This window comes from Equus caballus, chromosome 14, assembly GCF_041296265.1.
Source record: "Equus caballus isolate H_3958 breed thoroughbred chromosome 14, TB-T2T, whole genome shotgun sequence".
NCBI classification, from domain to species: domain Eukaryota; kingdom Metazoa; phylum Chordata; class Mammalia; order Perissodactyla; family Equidae; genus Equus; species Equus caballus.
In genome coordinates, this window is record NC_091697.1 from 56,738,494 (window position 1) to 56,759,662 (window position 21,169).

General features: G+C 44.2%; 1 protein-coding gene and 1 long non-coding RNA gene across 8 annotated transcripts; one reads left to right on the plus strand and one right to left on the minus strand.

Moving 5' to 3' along the window:
- Positions 1 to 1,426: 1,426 nt before the first annotated feature.
- On the minus strand, positions 1,427 to 16,560 carry TXNDC15 (thioredoxin domain containing 15). 7 transcript variants are annotated; one of them, XM_070234288.1, is made up of 8 exons: positions 16,154 to 16,303; positions 14,720 to 15,033; positions 14,072 to 14,281; positions 13,493 to 13,556; positions 7,216 to 7,703; positions 5,747 to 5,910; positions 3,683 to 3,813; positions 1,427 to 2,161 (listed from the first exon to the last, which is right to left on the minus strand). In XM_070234288.1, exons 5-8 carry the CDS (start codon positions 7,630 to 7,632, stop codon positions 1,962 to 1,964), a joined length of 912 nt encoding a protein of 303 aa, XP_070090389.1. In that variant the 5' UTR covers positions 7,633 to 7,703; positions 13,493 to 13,556; positions 14,072 to 14,281; positions 14,720 to 15,033; positions 16,154 to 16,303; the 3' UTR covers positions 1,427 to 1,961. The 7 variants fall into 7 exon arrangements, with proteins under 7 accessions (XP_070090389.1, XP_070090388.1, XP_070090387.1 ...); XM_070234287.1 differs by having other exon boundaries at positions 14,202 to 15,033; positions 16,154 to 16,326; XM_070234286.1 differs by having other exon boundaries at positions 14,072 to 15,033; positions 16,154 to 16,326.
- LOC138917484 (uncharacterized) lies at positions 15,595 to 17,499 on the plus strand. Its single transcript, XR_011425573.1, has 2 exons — positions 15,595 to 15,787; positions 15,887 to 17,499. It is a non-coding gene; the product is annotated as an uncharacterized lncRNA (long non-coding RNA).
- The last annotated feature ends 3,670 nt before the right edge of the window (positions 17,500 to 21,169 follow it).

A 21,169-nucleotide genomic window follows, 5' to 3' on the forward strand; every position in this document is an offset into this window, starting at 1 on the left:
TTTCCCTCCAGGGGAACCCCATGTAGCTTGTCTCAGGTAAGTGTTAGAAGCAAAGCCACCGATCTATTGGTCATCCTGGAAGCTTTTCCTCCTCCCCCAGACTAAAGTAGGGTCCCATTAGACATCAAAGGTCATGAAAATGCCTGTATCTTTGATAGGATAACTCCCACTCTGGGAATCTGCCCCCAAGGACAGGAGACTATATATAAGCATAAACCCAGCAAAAGAAGACAGGTTAGGTAGAGTAATGCTAAATCTACTCAAAGACCTATTATGTAGCCATGGTTAGGAAAACTATTAGCACCAGTGAAATATTTATCATTTATTAAGCAAAAAAACCCAAGGTGCTAATTATAACTACAATTATGGGAAACAGCAGGAAGACTAGAGGGAAATACATACAATGGTCACTCAGGCATAGAAGCAGAGCAGGGTACCATCCCACATAGGGGCTCCAGAGTCAGAATGCTTAGGTTTGAAGCTGGATCCCACTACCGGAAGCTGCATTACCAAGAACAAGTTATTTGGGGCCTCATTTACTCTTCTGTAAAATGAGATATTTAATAGTAGTGTCAATCTCAGGGCTATAGTACCAGTTCATGAAAAACTATATGTAAAGCATTTAAAACAGTACCTGGCACACACATAGTAATACTCAAATGTTAGTTATTATTATAAGAGATGGAATTACTGGAGGGTTTTTTTTTCTTGTAAGTATAGATACATGTGAAGTTTCAAAATCCCATCTTCATCAACTTTTACTATGCGTGTAACCTAGGCAAGTTATTTAACCTGTCTATGCCTCACTTTGTTCATCTGTAAAATGGAAATAATGGTACTGTTGTGAGCCATGGTCCCCTCCCGCCAGTGAGTATTCCAGCCACAGCCGTCCACAACATGACACATAAAGTTGTAAACTCCTATCCAATAAAACACTCTGAGAAGGAGACTCATTTAAGGTCCTATTTCCATAGAATTTAGGGTGCCTTATGAAATGAACTATTCTATCCAAAACACTGGAAACAATCAGTATAAAAGCAACATTATTATGTAGTCATATGTCTTCTATCTGAATTTAAAAGATCTTTTAGAAACAGCTTTTCAAAAAGTATGTATGAATTACTATTGTCTCTGTCCTACATGTGTCCTAAATTAGAGTCAACTTGTAGGCAAGAACAATATTTTATATTTCTTTTAGCTCTCACTAAACCTAGCACAGTGCTAAGGAATATTTTAAGTTTCAATTAATGCATGCTGGTTAGAGAACTATGACTAAAATTTAAGTTACGCTTTAGTATAGAACTGATACTAAATAAGCTTTAGTTATGATGGTAACATTTACTTTCTCCTAACATCTGCCTTACCCAGAAACAACTTCTTAAACCACTGCAAATGCCTTCAGTGAAACTGGAGATTACAAACACCAAAGTATTTGACTTTTTTATTTTCCCATCAGTTGCTACTTGTAAGGTCACATTTATCAATTCTAGTTATTCTTCCCACAACAGAACACTTTCCTGCTTACAGACTCAGAGAGAGAAATTGCAAATGAACAGAAAACCAACCTCTTAGACATAGATATGGAATCCAGAGTACTCTAAAACTAGAATCTGGAAGTCCTATTTCTGCCTTCTATAAAGTCAGCATGTTGCCATTCTACTCACTATTCCAGCAGAACGCATCTTCACATTGCACCTGGATGACTCCCCTAAAACACCGGATTCTGTTCCAGTAGTAAAGACAAGAATGGGAAGTTCTATGGAATATTTTCGCATTTGCTTATTGCAATACTAGTTAAAACACCAGTTTATAATGTTTTTACACATTCAGCAGCTCAAATGCATGATTCTTTTAATCTGACTGACGTTGTAAGTCAACACTTCACTGGAGAAAATGCATGAAACTGCAGTATTTTCTGAAATGAAGGACTGAAATCCCTCTTTCCGACTCCTTTCAGTCCATCACTGCTCTGCGTGTTCCTGCTCTTGTCCTGGAATCAGCCACCGAATACTCTCAGTTCGAATGGTAGCATACATAATAAAACTAATTAAAAAGAATAAGGAAAATACAAGCAACCAGTCCACACTTTTCATCAGAGTGCTGGGAAGAGGGCCTATTCGATCAGCTTGAGTGACTACCACATTTTTCTTGGCTTCTATACCTGAAAGAGAAATCAGTTGTTTCAAATCAGATAGAAAACACACCAGCTACAGATCTTTCTGAAGTATTTTGCATGGTATGCAAAATGATGTGCAGTCCTGAAATAAACACCACCACTAGGATATTTGGGATGAGTTTCATGTGCCTGTCAGTGTAATTTGTAACTTGCCTTTCTCCCCACCACATCAAAGGAACAGGAATCCATTCAGCTGTTCAAAGCTAAAACACTGGAATTTCTGTGAACCCATCAGAGGGGTCTTAAGTCAGTGCATCGTAAGAGTTGTCTTTTATTCTCTTTTGAGACCAAAGTTCAACACATAATTAGTAAAATTTCTCTCAAGATCTATAGAACATTTTCACAGGTTAAGTAATGCTAAATTTAAAATGCTTTAAAACAATGTACTGATAGGATTGTTAGCACAATGAGCCACTACTGGGATCAGTGATTGCCAAAGATGCTGTGACTCCTAGATTTCATTTGTCTTCTAGGTTTTCTTAGGGCATCGAGGAAAATGACTCCCTCTCTCCATATCAACTGAATGGCAATCAGGGTCTGGCATAAGACCTGGAATAGCTCACCACCTAGGAACAAGCCTTTTACTCCTATGAGGTCACTCAGGTCTTGGTTCTTTAGTGTTACATTTAAGTAATTACATACAACTTAACATATGTGGAAGGTATGTTATAATTTGTATTTATTTCCAGTGAATGTACTTCAGGAAGAAGTGGGGTGCTCATAATTGAGGTGCTGAAGCTTTTGTGGAATGAACTTTACCAATGAAAGAAATTTCTTCAATATACACTGCTCAAACTTTTATGGAATAAAAAATAAGGCCATATGTTTTGGCAAATATTAAGGAATTAAAATAGCACCTGCAAATGGATTAATAAATGGAACACTACACAGCAACAAAAATGAACAAAACACAACCACACGCAACAATGCAGATGAATCCCACAAACATAATGGTGAGTGAAGTAAGCCAGACACGAAAGAATCCATCCTGTACATCTCCAATAATATGAAGTTCAAATTCAGGTAACACTAGGCTATGGTGTTAGGAGTCGAGATGGTGGTTATCCGTGAGGGCAGGAGCAGTAGTGCTGAAGGAGGGCTAGTGATGTTCTCTTTCAGGATCTGAGTACTGGTTACCCAAGCTGTTCACTTTGTGAAAATTCATCACTTAGGACACTAATGGTTAATGCATATTTTCATGTAAATATTATACTTAAAATTGTATATAAAAAGTTATCTACAGGTGTATGGTATGAGAATTATCTCTCAAAAAAGCTTTTTTTTAGAAAAGTTATCTATAATCATATTAAAATTACCTATTCATGTTAAGCTTGCCACTGATTGACAGGCATTTAACAGGATCACAAGAGTTCATTAGAAAAGAAGTTTTACATCTCAAAGCTAATCTTGAACCCTTCACTTATGGATAACAGCAGACCGGAACCCCCCAGAAGGCACAGACCCCCAGCAATAAAACGTCGTCTACAGCGTATTGTTTCTACATACCTGTCTGGTTAAAAATGAAGATTTTCAGCGTTTCCAATGTTCTGTCTGTATGATTAAATCTAGCCATTGGTTTAGCTCCTTGAAATAACAAGATGTTAGGAACAGCTACAGTGCCAAACCTGGTAGAAAGGCTATGAGAAAAAGAAATCCGTGAGAAAACCTGAATTAACAGTGGGCTTTCTCACACAATTACCATATCAGAATGGATGGAAATAAATGAGCTAACATAAGTTTCATGTGACCTACAAAGTTTCTGATACTCAAACTATATGCTTGTAGTTGTTTCTGACCTCTTTCCTTATGGGTCATGGTTGAGGGCATTCCTGTTGTGCTGAGCTGCTTTCTATTACAATATGGAACTACCCATGACACAATTATTCCACTATTTAAGTTCCTGCCAAAATGGATCAGACCAGAAAATTCTAATTCATGAACAAAGTACACTATGTCAATTTACTTGACAGAAGAAATTTCAAACTCTCCAGAATGCCCATCTCCATCCTTCATCTAAGATTCAACTTTCGGTAAGCAATCGGTTTGGGACATCTATGATCTAACAAACACACCAGGAAGTCCACAGTTAGGGCAGGACGATTGAGAAGTAACATAACCTGAGCAGAACTGTTTCACCTTACATAATACAGAGCAGTGGTATAAGCACCCAACACTCCGTGTTCAAGCCTCCGTTCTGCCACTCACCCAGCTGTGTGACCTTTGTCCAGATTACTTAACCTCTTTGAGGCTCAGTTTCCTCCATTAGTAAAATCGTAATATTGGATAATCAGGATTTTATCTTTTGTAAACAAGATGTAACTTAAATATTAACAAATGAGGTAAACACATGTCCCAGCCACATAATAAGAACAAGTATCCTCTATCCTCCACAATTAAGGCCCCACAGCAGGCACTGAGAAGGATGCATGGGGAGGAAGAAGCCAACGAAGCAGATGCTCAAAGCCTGCAGAGAATGGGGGGAGGCTGGGGGAGCGGGGACAGCACCAGATCCAAAACCCTAGAGTACTGAGCAGGTGCTGGGAGCCAGCCCTGCCGGCTTGGGGGCAGTGGATGGTCCAGTCAAAGCTGGATATTGACCTGGACTGTCCTTCCAATCCGTCTGTTCCCTTGGGCCAGGCCACTTAGATACTTCCCTGAAGCCCTTAAGAGAATTACTAACTTGCTGGGCAATTTCTTTCTTCATAAACAATTTCATGTAAACATCAGCAGTTATACTACCCACACTGACAATCAGTGGAGCAGAAATCAGTAAAGCTTTACTCATTTTTACCACCAACTTGACCATCTTCCAGACTTTCCAAATTTATTCACACACAATCACTTTGTGACCTGCTAAGGAGCATTTGATTTAGAGGAGGAGGGGAGCACACAGTATATAACCCAGGCACAGCCATAGCACCTACGGGAAATATCTAACATCTGAACAGAGTTCTTTGTAATGTATCTTAGTGAACATGCGAAAAAGATAAAAGCCCAGTGAACAATATAAAGAAAGAAAACAAGGGTAAATGTCATTCTAAAGGGCTAAGTTGATTCATTAAATTAATTTATTGATTGTCTGCTACGGAACATGCATGCAAGGATAAATATAAGCAAGAGGAAAGAAAGAAAAAAATAAAAGAAGGAAAGAAAGAAATCCTAAGTAGACACAGACTGGGGGTGCCAAGAGTTAGGCTGCCGGGGTGGGGACCTAAACTATAGATGAAGTTCCACAGGAAGATCCTACTTGTGATACTAATTTTGCTAATTCAGTCCGGCCAGGACCCTAAAAAGTCCTCTAGCCACTGCCCTGCCATCAGATGGAGCCACCTTTACATTCCACCATGCAGAGAACAGTCTTTCTTCTGCAGGTGGCCTCCAAAAAGCGAGGCCAGCAGCTCCGTGGGAGTCCGACAATCCTCACTACTCACACCTGCCTTTCCCTTCCTTCGATTCCATTTCAAAGATCATGCCTCCCTCCTCCACGTCTAACTGAGCTGATTACAACTTCAAATAACTACAACCAGCAATCCAAAAGGAAGAGACGCAAATCCCACTAAGGGACGATACCTGCTGTGCTGAGATGCATCCAAGGCCAAAAAATGAAGAGCTGGAAATGCCCGGGGCAGAGAATTAAAATGAGGGGCCAAACTGGCAGAAAAGCGGCACCAAGGGGTGTAAAAGAGGACTAGTGTGCAGTCACTACCATTTGGGTTTAGAAAATCCATAAGGTCCTGTGGTAAAAGAAACAAGTGTTAAGTCAGCAGTAAATGTGCATGCACGTTTTTCTGGAAGGATACCCAAGAAACAGGAAACACTGCTGCCTCCAGGGGGAGGAGGTAGGGCAGGGCTAGGAGGAGACTGCAGTCTATCCCCTTAAGAACCTTTTGGATTTAGAGCTATATGAATCCATGAATCGGCAGAAAAGTACTGTCAAATGACAAGTTATAAGCCTGCCTCTAAGCTTTCTTAATATTAATATAGGGCAATTTTAGTATTTTTCCTAATTCATCAATTCAAATACTAAGTACTCACAGGGTACAGACCACTGTCCCAACCTTTCAATTGTGCATCTCACGCAGTCTAATGGCATTAGTAAAGCACTGTTATCTCAGGCCCAAACTACCATCGGCAGATCCAAGTCTGTACTAAGCAGTTGGATCAATGTATTTGGCCAAAAGTTAGTTCAATTCAAGGGTGCACCACCCCTGCCACCACCCTAACCCAGCCTGCTTAGACTGCTCTCCTCTGCTCATGTTTGTGACACCCGTGAAACGGTCCTGCAGAGCTGAGGCACAGAGTTTACCCGGCACTGAGGGGAGGGTGTGAGGCCAGCACTGACCCCTGCTCTTGGAGGGGCTACGTGCACTCAACGTACCACATGTGCCCTCGTCTAAGATAAGCAATCACAGCTTTCAGAGCAAGGATTTCTTCTCTTACATAAGCAGCCTGCATTCATCCTGCTAGCCGGCTTAACAATCCTACAGACACTGTCAATCATTATCCCAGTATTCTCTTTGGAATCCCCATTTATAGAACTAGCTGGAAAAGCATGGCTGGATTTGGGACAATTGTCTAAGCTTTCACTCCAGAGTAAACGCTGAATTCACACTTTTGGACAAAAGAAACTTTTCGTCAGTATAACATATCCCATGGGCATTCCTGGTAGAAACAATACTAGATTACAATTTTAGTAATTCAAGCGTTTTTAAGTTGCCTCCATAATAAATATCTCATTTGGAAGAAGAAAAATGCTGATTCTGAGGCCAAGCACCTATCTGTCCACTGGGATTTTTATGAGACTTGGTGGTAAGATTAGCCCAAGGATGACTAGGTTTAAGGCACCTAAAAAAGCATAATCGATGCTAGTTATATCGCCTCCTTTCCCTGCAAACATCACAGAGAGCAAAGTCAATTTTCACTGATGCAGCCATTAAATGCTTACAATACGATAAAGATTATGACCCTCCATTTGAAAGTTGATAGAATATTAAATCGTAAATCAGTGTGCTGGAAAGGACTAAGAAATTTTTTCTTACCTGTGACATATTTAAAATTTTCAGGGTGAAATTTTCTAATCCCGTCACATTTCTCTCCTCGCAGTTCACCTTTGGGGACTTCAGACTTTCGGTGTTATTGGAGTCCTCTGGTGGGGCTGGGTCCGATTCCGCCCCCTCCGGCTCTGTGTAATACTCCTCCTCTCTCTCAGGGAAGCCTGCCCCAGCGCTGTCCAGAGAGAAGACGCTCTCTCCAAGGCTGCACCGCGAGTCCTCCTCCCCTCCAGCCCTGCAGGTTCCGCCACTGGGCTCTGAGCTCAGTTTGTCCTCGGCCTCCCCGGGAATCACAGACAACATCGCCATGTGGTCACCATCGGTGTCCAGCCCCAGCACTGCGTCAGCCTCTTCTGCGGATGTGTCTTGGCCCATCGGGCCACGTGAAGGCTCCTCCTCACTCATGTACACAGACCCCACCTGGAGAGGCTGAGCAGGCTGCTCCTCTGACCATAAGTGACCACTCTCCTCTGCAACTAAAACATGCCAGCATGTTCACAGACATATTTGACTTCAAAATAAGTGATCCCCGAAGAAATTATAGTTCTCCTCATATATGAAATTCTCCCCCACAGAGAAAAAAAGTTACCCTTCCCATTAATTAAACTATCAGAGAGCCACCCGCCATTCTCCAGGTCATGAAGAAGGTCACAAAGAGGTACTAGATTAATGAATTCCAAGTAAATAAGTGGACAAATACAGAGCTTTATGCAAAACTCACTGCTTGTATATGGATTATAGACAAAAACATCCCAGTGCAGATCCAATTGGGAAAACATAATCCAAACACACTTCAACAATTTTGTTTGATCAGAATATCCAAGAAAATAATGATGGCTTTATGGAAGATTTTACCATGGCAAACTATCTTTACACACATTCTAATAGCTCTGTGAGATGGGCAGGACAAGGGTTATCACTCCCATTTAATAGATGACCAAGCTGAGGCAGAGGGAGGTTCAGCTAATGCCCAGGGGCACACAAGCTAGTAAGCGGCAGAGCCAGGTCTAGGAGCGGAGGCCTCTGACTGCTCTCTAGAAGGGACCTTACCCTCCCCTCACAATACCTAAGGGTTGCTGGGCCACGCCGCCTGAGGAACACTGCTCAAGCCATGAAGTAGCTCCTTCCTGAGGCGGCCTCTACAGCTGGACTCTGCTCTCCTTCCCACGGCCCTTGGGCTACTGCCCTTGGGAGTGCTGGGGGTGCACCGAGCACTGCTGGGGCGGCAGCAGGGAGACTTCCTTCCACTTTGCAGCCACGAGACAGGGCTTGGGCAAAATACTCAGGTAAGGGAAGAGTCCGGGGCAGTCGCATACGTCCACTCAGCAATCTCTACTCTGTAACAACGACTGCTGCCCTCCAACTCTCATTAACTCAACACCAGCTGCCAGACTCCGCGCCAGGCACGGAGGAGAGGAAACAAATGAGCCCAGCTGCACTCAGACAAGCTCACTGTGGGAGGAGCCACCAGCTGTGCAGTGAGCTCTGCCACGCCAAGAGCATGACACCAGCATGTGAATGACCAACTGGCTTCAAAGTTGGGGAAGGGTCCGGGAGCTTCCTAAGGTAGGCACATTTGTATAAGGTCTCAAAGAATATCCCCATAGAGATGTGCAGATTCATTCAGAAATCGAAAACCATTCCCTGGAATTATGCTCCTGGCTAACATGGACTAGCAGGGACCATATTTACCCTCCCTCCTCAAACAACCTCAAAACAGCCAAATATAGGAAACAACAGTTTCAGGAGACTATCAGGCACCAATGGACAGCGATCCCTGAGAAACAGGAAGCAAATGAAGAGAGCCCTAAAATTGCTCTCCAGCTTACTGCCTGAGGGAGTTCCCACCATGGCTCAGGGAGGGGGACCCAGGCAGAGCCCAGCAGACTCCTCAAGTCGAGGAGATGGAGCTCAGGGTCCAAGGAGACCGAGAAAGCTAGAGCTGGCAGAAGAGAATGCTGGAGACAGGAGAGCTGCAGAGACAGGACTCTGGAGAGCTACAGCGGACCCCGCGAGTACACGGGTCAGCATACACACGTGAGTAAACTACCCAAAGCGGGGAAAGAACCACCCAAAAGGATTAGATGCAACAGTACCCAACGCGCACACAGAGCTAGGAACAGTCCCTGTTCCCACCAGCTAGACTGGAAAACCTCATAATTCACGGGGCACTAGGGAGAGTACACAAAAGGGACTTCTTTCAGTAGTGGGGCACAATTAACCCTATAGTAGACAGAGCTCTGCTCCCATCTAGCAAACCTTAAAAACAAGGATCCAACCATGTTCAAGTAACTTAACTGTATCCCAGAATAAAGCTCAAGAATAGTTATAGGAATACTAAAATATCCAGCACTCAACAAGGCAAAATTTATGTCTGGCATCCAATCAAAGATTACCAGGCATGCAAAGAAGCAGGAAAATATGATCCATAATGAGAATAATCCATCAATTAAAACTGACCCAGAACTTGCACAGATGTCAGAATTATAAGATGAGGATATTAAAACAGTATTTATAACTGTATTACATATGTTCAAAAATTTAAGTAGATATAGAGACATAAGATATAAAATAAGACCCAAGTCAAAATCAATTTGCAATGAGATATCACCTCATACCTGTCAGAATGGCTATCATCAAAAAGACAAGAAATAACAAGCGGTGGCAAGGGTGTGGAGAAAAGGGAACCCTTGTGCACTCTTGGTGGGAATATAAATTGGTGCAGCCACTATGAAAACATTATGGAGTCACCTCAAAAAAGTAAAAATAGAACTACCATATGATCCAGCAATTCCACTCCTGGGTATACATCCAAAGAAAATAAAAGTACTAACTCAGGAGGCCAGCCCCATGGCCAAGTGGTTAAGTTCACACACTCCGCTTTGGCAGCCCAGGGTTTCGCCGGTTCAGATCCTGGGCACAGACGTGGCACTGCTCATTAGGCCACACTGAGGTGGCATCCCACACGCCACAACTAGAAGGACCCACAACTAAAATATATAATTATGTGCTGGGGGGATTTGGGGAGAAAAAGCAGGAAAAAAAAAGATTGGCAACAGTTGTTAGCTCAGGTGCCAATCTTTAGAAAAAAACGAAAACTAACTGAAAATGATATATGCACCCCATGTTCACTGCAGCATTATTTACAATAGCCAAGATATGGAAGCAAACTAAGTGTCCATCAATGGATGAATAGATAAAGAAATACACACACACACACACACACAATGGAATATTATTTGGCCATGAAGAAGGAAATCTTGCCATTTGCAACCATGTGGATAGACCTTGAGGGCATTATGCTAAGTGAAATAAGTCAGAAAAATATCATATGATCTCACTTATATGTGAAATCTAAAAAAAAAAAAAGCAAGCTCACAGATAGAGAGAACAGATCAGTGGTTGCCAGAGGTAGAGGGTGAGAGTGGGCAAAATGTGTGAAGGTGATCAAAAAGTACAAACTTCCAGTTATAAAATAAGTAAGCCAGAGGGATGAAATGTACAGCACAGTGACTATAGTTAATACTGAATCATATATTTGAAAGTTGCTAAGAGAGTACACCTTAGAAGTTCTCATCACAAGAAAAAAAATTTTATAACTGTGTATGGTGATGGACATTAAGTAGACTTATTGTGGTAATCATTTTGTAACGTACACAAATATTGAATCATTATGTGGTACACCTGAAACTACTATAATGTTACAGGTCAATTATATCTCAATTAAAAAGACCCAAATCATACTTCTAGCAAATAAAACTATAATGTCTGAGGTGAAAACTGCACTGGATGGGACTAATGGCAGATTAGATATTGCAGAAGAAAGGAGTAGTGAACTTGAAAGCATTTTGAACCTATCCAAAATGAAACACACAGTGAAAAAAAGAATCGGAAACTTAAGAACATCAGTGAGCTGTGGGACAATTTCAAATGGCCTAACAAACAGATAACTGGAGTACTTGAAAGAGAGAAAAGAGTAGAAGGGACAGAAAAAGTATTGGAAGAAAAAATAACTGAAAACTTTACAAACTTGATGAAAACTACAAATCCACAGATCCAAGAAGCTCAACAAACCCCAAGCTCAATGAACTACACCAACACACATCATAATCAAAATGATCAAAACCAGTGACAAAATAAAAATCCTAAAAGCAGCCAGAGGGGCTGGCCCCCTGGCTGAGTGGTTAAGTTTGCATGCTCTGCTGCGGCGGCCCAGTGTTTCGTAGTTCAGATCCTGCACATGGACCTGGCACCACTCACCAGGCCATGCTGAGGCGGGATCCCACATGCCACAACTAGAAGGACCCATAACTGAAATACACAACTATGTACTGGGAGGATTTCGGAAGAAAAAGCAGAAGAAAAAAAAAGGAAGATTGGCAACAGTTGTTAGCTCAGGAGCCAATCTTTACAAAAAAAGAAAAGCAACCAGAGAATAAAGACACGCTATGTACAGAGAAACAAAGATAAGATGACAGCAGATTTCTCGTTGGAAACAACGCAAGTAAGAAGAGCAGCATCTTTAAAGTACTGAAAGGAAAAAACTATAAACCTAGAATTCTATACCCAACAAAAATACCTTTCAAAAACAAAGGCAAAATAAATAATTTTTCAGACATACAAAAGCTGAAAGAATTCATCACGAGCAGACCCACACGACAAGAACCTTAAAGGAACTCCTTCAGGCAGAAGAAAAATGAGACCAGATGGAAATATGGATCCACACAAAAGAGTGAAGAGCACCAGAAATAGTAACTACATGGATAAATATACACTATTCTTTCTGAAAGTCCAGCTATGAAGAGGACAAGAAAGATGGGGTAGTGCCTATGGGCAGGCAAGAGGTTAAGAGAGGTCTCCATTTCAGTTTTTAGGACATACGTGAAATTTAAGGCTATATAAAGCTGATGGGAAAGTGCACAAGGAGGAGAGGCGACAATATAGGTTAGACAGGCTCCAGAGCACAGGGCTTGGACAGCAAGAGGGTCGAGCACTTCCATGTCTACAACCTAGAGAAGGGGCGGGGCACCTGGGCAAGGAGCTCTCCAATTTGGTGGGGGTGGGGTCACACTGGCAGTCTTTCTGTAGGTGTTTGGTTGATGAGCATGTACTGCTTGTGTAACCAGAAAAAAACCCAAACATGTTCGCTGCATCGTCCACAAGACAGAGCAGGAAATGAAGCCAGAGAGGCTGAAAGTCTGGAGAAGAACAAAGGGTGCCAGGTTTGGAGGCCCAAACTCCCAAATGCCCCAGCTCCACAGAGATCTGCTCTCTCTGAATCTAATCAACATTCTAGGTCCAATAAGCAAATGGAGAATGCCAACACCCTGAAAGAATCTCAGGAGAAAAAAACCAGGGCACAGATTAGAATCTGGTTCTCTCTGATCACCCTCATGTAAAAATGGATAGATGTCCCCCACAGAAAATTTAAAGGGAGTCTGAGTGATGCCAAGAGCTGGGATTTTAAGTTGAGGAGTGTTGTTTTTCTCTCCTGTGAAGATATTTAAGTACACAGTACAGAGTAGGAACAAAAAACTCATGCGCCATCAGGTACCACTGTTCTCTTTTGGGTAACGGGAAGAAAGGAAACACTGAATTACTCCACAGTAAGATAGAAATGACCTCCTATGTGAGACCCACTGAACCCTCCCATGGTAACGCACCTTTCCAAAGAGATTGCTTCTTAACCTAAACCAGCTGATTACAGTCTGGCCAGGGATAAAGCGAAAATTATTGCCTTACTGGTAGCAAGGAAGATGTTTTGAAACAAGAGTGGGGCACCATGCCAACTCTGCCAGGGAGCCTCAGGCTAGGTTAGCTCCTTCATACCCTTCCAGTTTTTCTCAGAGGGCTCTCTGCCAGCCACAGGTTTTTTTTCACAATGGCTTCTGTGGCAGGGGAGTCAAAGGGGGAAGGACCCAAAACAGCCAGGGGTTGGAGGGGGAGCAACTGATACTTTCCATAGGAAACACTCAGTATGCTCATCTAACAAATGAAGAAAATACCACCAAAATGCAGAAATCCACAGAGCTACTGCGAAGACTGAATGAGAAAAGACGTATATATACCGTCCCTGGCACACAGTAAGCACTCCATAAATGGCTGCAGTGATGATGATCATGCTAACGACTGATGTTTACAATTCAAAGAGATGAACAGGCACCATAACTAAGTCCTATTAATTCCTCTGCTAAATACATTCTGGATCCATCCACTGCTCCCATCCCCATTCACACCTTCAGTCCAGGCCACAGCCATCTCTCACCTGGACAATTGCTGTAGCCACCTTACTGGTCTGCCTGGATGGCCTTCTCTCCCACCTCTGGACACTACTCCACACAGCAACCCAAGTGGAAATGAAAGTTAAAGGCAAATCTGATCATGTCACTCCCTTGATAAAAATCTTTCAACGTCTTCCTCCTGCCCTGTGACTAAGTGTGCATTCTGTTGCCTGGGTACCAGGCTGCACGTGATGTGGCCCCTCTCCACACCCTCAACTGGTGCCACCAGACATTTCTGGTCCTGGATCACTCACACTCTCCTCCACCTAATTTAGAGTTGTCCCAAGGGCTGTTTCTCTGCCAGGAAGGCCCTCCACCCCCTCTTCTTCTGGCTAATCCAACTCACCCTTCAGATCTTACCCTAAACTTCACCTCTGTAAGGTTAACTTCAACTTCCTTTACCCTCACACAGTAGGGTCTCCCAATATAGCATCCAATAATGTCCTCGGACTCTCCCTGAAGCATCTCTTCCACTCTTGTAATTTACTTAATTATTTGTAGTCATTTAATGCCTACCTTCCCCATCAGATAGGAGGGTGGGCCTGTTTCCCTGTCTCACTTACCACTGTACCCCCAGTGCCCAGCAGAGCATATGGTATATGATGACTGCACAGTAAGAATCTGCTAGCTGACTGGCTAGTGAAGATGGCACGGAGGTGTTAAAGCCAAGAGGTGGCTCCCGTTCCTTGATACCTGGACAGCACTGCCACCTCCCGTTGCTAATCTGCCAGGGGTATCTTCTGCAGGAAAAAATTCTTGGCTTTTCAACCACCCTGAAAAGTAACCAGCTGGTGAAGGTTCCTCTGTCCTCACCCCATGACCCACGGCCTGACCATGATGACCCATGACCCACCCCATGGCTCGTGTTCTCCTGGGGTCTGCATGAATGTGACCCTGATTGCCAGGTGGGCTCACACTGACTGCAACAATAAGCAAGTCCTCTGAATCAGCCAGGGTTCTGCCAGGAAACAGATGGCACATTCAACTTGGGCAATTTGAAGACAGTTTAATAAAGGGACAACCAACATGTGGCCTGGGTGTAGAGAAACCAAAAGCAACGGTAAGGAACCCCAGGGCCAGTAACAGCAGAGGGAGGGCCAGTTACCACTCACAGACCCTAGGAGTCCAGAGGCAGAAGCAGTCACAGGACCTTGAAACAGCTAGGAAAGCCTTCTAGAAGCTGTGACTTTCAGGGGAGGGGCACAGCCAACCTGTGATATCCCTGAGGGAGAGACCTGAGGAAATCAATACCCTGACCTCACTCTCCCCTCACTCCAAGCCAACAGAAGCCAGAAGACAGGAGGAGCAGTTGTTATTCCATACAAGGCAGCCACCTAGGGCACAGAGCAGGGTGGAGAAGGCTGGAGAATGATCTAGGAGACAAACAGAAGATATCCAGCACATGCTGTCCCCTCTCTCAGGCTGGGGGTTAAGTGCAGTGACAGAGAAGTGCAGACAGAGGTTCAACTGTGAAGTCAGGCAGACACGGGCTTGAATCGTGGCTCCTCAACTTCTGGCTGTATGACTGTGGCAAAAGACATTGACTCTGAGTCTCAGATTACTCATCTATAAAACAAAGACAATAACAACATCTACTTCCTAAGCATTTAAAGATTAAATAAGATGATGCTCACGAAGCACTAAGCATAGCCCATGGTGCACACTGAGTGCATTCATCAATGATAACTGTTACTACTGCTCACCCGTGTCCCTGCTAAGCAAGGCAACTGCCCTGCCTCCTTCCCGGACACCCCAGGAAAAGGAAAGACCTGCCTGGAAATTCCTGTTGGGTTCTGAATGACAAGCAAGGCCAAAGGGTCTGAACTTTAATAGGACTGTGAGGAGTGGGCGAACGAGCAATGAGTAAGGCCTCCACCCCTGCACTCAGCCGTGCCTCCAGGGTGACTGCCTTCTCCACCTGAGGGGACCCTGAGAGCCTGACCCTGAGAGCCTGCCCTGGCAGGCAGCTGGTTACCCTCGGAGTCTCCTGTGTTTTTCTTATCTGTCTATCCAGGCATCCGAGCAAGTGTGGGCCTCTTAAGAAAGTGTCCAGCAGGGTGCAGAGTAAAGTGTGGCCTCTGCAGTCAGAGAGACAGGCTCTGCCATTTACCAGGAGTGCAAACTTGGGCGGATGGGGTAGCCTCCCAGAGCTCAGCATCTCCATCTGTAAAATGGAAAAGCTAATGAAACCTTTCTCACAGGGTCGGTGGAGGACTAGATGAGATAATGATGGAAAGCACTATGCACAGTTCCTGGACCCTAAAAAAGACACCACAACTGTTGGTTATTCCTTATGATTATTACCATTAATAATGAAATGCTCGCCATCTGAGGGTATGCCTCAGTAGCGCTAATACACGGTCACTCCTGCCCGACAGATGCCTGCTGTGGGGACCTGAACGTGGCCCGGTCACCTCTGGGGCTCCCTGTTCTGCCGTCTCCCACCCCAGACCCGGACGGGAGACCACTGCGGGGAAAGCGGTCGGGACCACGCCGGGAGAGGCGCAGCGGGGGGCGTCAGGCGCGCATCCCGGCCCTTCGCGCAGGTAAAAGAGCGTCTCCCGTGCCGACCTCCGCCTCGCCCCGCATTCCCCGCACCGCCGCTCGCCGCCCCGGCCACGGCCCCGGCCCCAGCCCGCACTCACCCTCCAGGCCGCGGGCAGGAGGCGCCAGCACCCATAACAGGACCTGCCACCAGCCGAGGAGCCACATGGCACGGGCTGCGGCCGCCGGGACCCCTGCCCAGGCCGAAGGACAACCGGCGCACGGTGAGACGAGTCGCGCTCCCAGCCGGGAAAAGGCTGGGGGAGGGGAGCCCGGGAGCGCGCGCGCGGCCCCGCGCCGCCATCTTGGCAGCTGGCAGCCGCTGCGGGCGCCATTTTTGAGTCGGGCAGCCTGCCTGTGGCCTGTGGCCCTTGGCGTGCGCCGCAGGGCTCGGGGCTCTAGGAGATGGGCGCCTTTCATCTCGGGTGGCTTTTTTAGTTTCCTGACTCCAAGCCCTGGGCAGTGCTCCAGCAGAGGCCTGTGGCCGTCTTTCTTCACGCGCGAGTCGGGGCCTGGCTGCTGGCGACACACTGCACCCGCCCTGCGCTGCATTCACGGGCCAGAAGGGCCCAGAAGCCGCCTGGTCTCTCGGGTGCCCCGTGAAGGTGCAAATCTTGAATCCGGCGCCATACCCGTGCTACCCTACCTAGGGTTGTCGGATGAAATACAGGATGCCCAGTTAAATCTGAATTTCACATAAACAACCAATAATTTTTTACTGTAAGAGACTTACCGAAATTCCGATTTAACTGAGTGTACTGTAACTTTATTTGCTATCATCTGGAAACCCTACCCCTACCTGTCTACTCAGGACAGGATTTTTTGTTGGCGGTTGGTTTTAGCTATCTCACCTGCGGGGCACTCTCTCCCTCCCGAAACCAGCCCCAGGCGGAGTCCTGGAGGAGATGGAGTCACCGTGACCCTAAAGTTAGGAAAGGGCCTAAAATGAAGAAGGCATGGATGAGGAGGGGAAGTGTCCTACTAGGGGACAGGACTCTGCATTCTCTAACAAAGGGACAGAGGGGGAATCTAAGAGAAAATTCTGGAAGGGAATGAAAAGGATTACTCTCCTTGTCAGCGGAGTATTTTAGTGGGGAGGGCCTCCTAAAGTCAAATAAAGCAAGTTTTGAGCAGCCACCAGTGCTAAATCAGTGCAGAGTGCAGCTTTCAAACTTATTTTAAGAGGTTGAAAACATAGAAATAGATTTCAAAGATAGTTATTCGAGCCATTGGTAAATACAACAACATTAAAAAGAACCTGGGGGTCTGCCCATGGCCTAGTGGTTAAGTTCAGTGCCCCCTAGTTGGCTGGGGTTCAGTTCCCCTGTGTGAACCTATACCATTAATAGGCGGCCATGCTGTGGCAGGACCCACATGCAAAACAGAGGAAGATTGACACAGATGTTAGCTCAGGGCTAATCTTCCTCAGGAAAAAAAAAAAGAAAAAGAAGAACCTGGGGTTTTTGGCCATGTAGTTAATCCTGGCTCCAATATTTATAATAGTATATGATCAGTCGGTTATGTAAAGTTCAGTTTCTTCATGTGTAAAATGGGGATGAAATTATATAGAGTTATGTGGATTAAATGAGATGTAAGGTGATAAGCACAGAGCCTGGTGCACAGCAAGCACTTGAAAGTGGTAGCCATTATTATTTGAGTTATACAATTCTAGTGGAGTAATCATAGTCCCCTTGTGCCCTTCAAAGAGAGATTGTTAGACAGAAAGATGCATCATCAATCTGACCCTATGGATGATTCTTATATTCCAAGTAGGTTGCCATGGTTTTGTATAGTAAATTCTTAAGTGCCTTTGGGTCCAGGAAGATCTGAGACAATGAACTACATGGATGAAAGAGCCCACAGTTCTAGAGTTGGTCACTACAGTCATCATTTGGTTACCTCCCTCCCTCACCCCCAGCTGTGTAATAGAAAACCTTTCCTTCATTAACTTCTCTCCATACCCTCCATACACAATTTGAAGGTGCATGAAAAGCCAATAGGACAGAGGATTAAGGAGATTTAGGATTAATGAATTAATGAAAAGGAGGCTGATTTGACTCATCTGGACTCTCCACCGTGGATGCCCTGTGGTTACTCCTTCCTTTTTATTATGTCCTTTCCCTTCCTGTGTTTATGCTTTGGCTGTTTGTTTGGGCAGATACACTTACAAATGTTAGAACTGTCGTCTTCCGATAAATACCATATATATCCTCTCCAGTGACCACTCAGTAAATGCAGTCAACAGCAGAGAATGCACATTTGACTGTCTCACCACCAGATGGCACATGCACTTATTTTCCGTGAGAAAATTGCCTTCAGGTTTGCTTAAAACTTTGATTTTATTTTCGTCCCTGGGAGGGAAAAAAAGTCCTCCTCCTCCTCCTCTTCCTTTGGCTGAAATGAACTCTCTGCACCAACACCATACAGCCTGGGATTGTTCATACAAGAGTCTGATAATATTTGGGATTGTGTTATACACAGCTACACACCTGACCGCCTGATGTTTAGTCTGTCCCTCTTGATAGGTTTGCCAAGATTTTTTTTAATCTGATGAGTCATGAGGGCTTCTCTCTCTCTCTCTTTTCCTCTTGCTCTCTCCTCTCTCATCAAGAAACAGGCAGGTATTTACTTTCATTTAGATCACTGTGGCAAAGAGTATTTGCTGCAATAATATCCCTCATCTCTGAGCTGTTCTACAAAGTAATTTTGCCACTGCCCCATCAACAGGTAGAATCTAATTCCCCTCCCCTTGAATCTGGGTGGGCCTGTAATTCACATATAACCAAGAGAATTAGTAGCAGTGTATGAAGTCATCCTGTATGACTTCTGAGGCTACACGACTTTATCCTTTTTGGCTGGAAGATTTGCACTGGAGCGCTGAGCCAAGTAAGTAGTCAGACTGTCCTGAGGCTGCCATACTCTGAGGAAGTTCAAACCAGCTTGCACAGAGAACCCCTGACACTACATGAAGAGAGATGCCCACCATCATCAGCTGATCCAAGCCCTGCTGTCCAGCTTCAGCCACCATTAGACTGCTACTGCCTGAGAAACTGTAGCCAGATATGCCCAGCTTGAGCTCTTCCCAAATTCATGACCCACAACAGAGATTCTAAAAATGTTGTCGTTTTGGGGCCAGCCCGGTGGCTGAGTGGTTAAGTTCGCACGCTCCGCTGGGGCGGCCCAGGGTTTTGCTGGTTCGGATCCTGGGCACGGACATGGCACCACTTGTCAGGCCACACTGAGGCGGCGTCCCACATGCCACAGCTAGAAAGACCCACAATTAAAATATACAACTGTGTACCAGGGGGGCTTTGGGGAGAAAAAGGAAAAATAAAATCTTTAAAAAATGTCGTTTTAAATCATAAGTTTGGGGGTTTTTTTTATAGAATAGATAACTGGATCATTTTATTTCATAATGAAATACCTTTAATCTGAAGAGAATATTTGAATTAATTTAATAAATCAGTACTTTGGGCATATATCCATATAGTTTTTCTTCCAAGCTCCTTTCCCATCTTTATCATTTTAATGTTGTATTTTGATGGACTTAAGTTGACCCAATGCACTCATTATTATTTCATCAATACTGGGTATTCTTTGCAGTTATAACAAAAGGAGATTAAACTGAGCTCCTTCAATAATTCAGTATCCTCCCAAGATATTTACTTTGAGAGTTGGATCCTGAAACACAGGGTAGATCTGAGCAATGTACAGCAGTTAAGAAAACTCTAAAAAAAAAACCTCACAAGCTCTCTTTCTCAACTTTGTCTACTCAGGGCTTACACCCTAAATTTCGTTCCTAATAAAAATCATGCTTTACTTTCATATACATGAGATGCTACCTGGTATAATCAAAAGTATAAACCTCAACTGTAATAGAAGGAGACCTCTGCATTTCTAATCTGGGCACTAAGCCCTTGGCATTTAAGTTTTCACTCAGATGGTTTTCTCCCAAAGATATGATTCCTATTTGACTCATTAGAAAACTGAAACACAGAGAAAATGGCTCAGTGTCACACAGGGAGTTTCTGACAGAGTTAGGGCTAGAATACCAATCCAAATTCAAGTCTTTTCATACTATGGTATACAATCAATAACTCATTTCAAATACTATCACACTGTTAATCAATACTTCTGTAACAGCTTGGGTAAATAAATATTAGATTTAAATGAACTGATTGTATTTAAAAGCTAATGAGAAGGATCCTATAGGAGGGGTTTAAGATTCAGGAAAGAGGATACTCTGAGAAGGAAGTAGGGAATGGGATCAAGAGAGGGATCAACTTGAGACAGTAAGATGAATACCTCCTCCATTTTAGCAAGAGGAAAGGATGAACACAGGTAAGCTATTTCCTCTGTCGAGAAGAAAGGTGGTCTGCTGAGAGAGGGCCTCCGGTAGCAGCTAAGTATCCAAGGCGAGTGGAGAGTAGAAATCTGAAATAACCTAAATGAAGAATGGCATGAGAGCTGGTTAAGGATACAAAAGAACTTGGTAGTTTTAGGGATCCAGCTGTAGCTGTGAAAGCATGAATTTATAGTGGCAAATGGCACAGTTAAGCGTTTTCTCCAATGGCATTTAGCAGCCTGGGAGTAAATGGCAGCCAAAATTAGCCCAGTGTTAGTGTTTTGCTGGGCTTGTGTGATGGAAAGATCAGGGGGCAAGTTAGTTGGAGATAATGATGGTTGCTAATATCTTTATCAGTATAGTTGAGTCCTACCACTATTTTGAAAGATAAATTTCATGAGCTGGTCATTCCTTAGGTACATGAGTACTTAGTATAACCTAACAATCATTTATAATCAGTGTATTAGTTATCTATTGCTGCATAACAAATTACTTTATGTCTTAAAACAGTAATAATCATTTACTATCTCACACCATTTATGTGAGTCAGGATTTCAGGAGTGGCTTAGCTGTGTGATTCTGGTTCAGAATGTCTCATAAGATTGCAATCAAAATGATGGCTGGGGGGCCAGCCCTGTGGCCAAGTGGTTAAGTTCTCACGCTCTGCTGCAGGTGGCCCAGTGTTTCGTCGGTTCGAATCCTGGGTGCGGACATGGCACCACTCATCGAGTCACGCTGAGGTGGCATCCCACATGCCACAGCTGGAAGGACC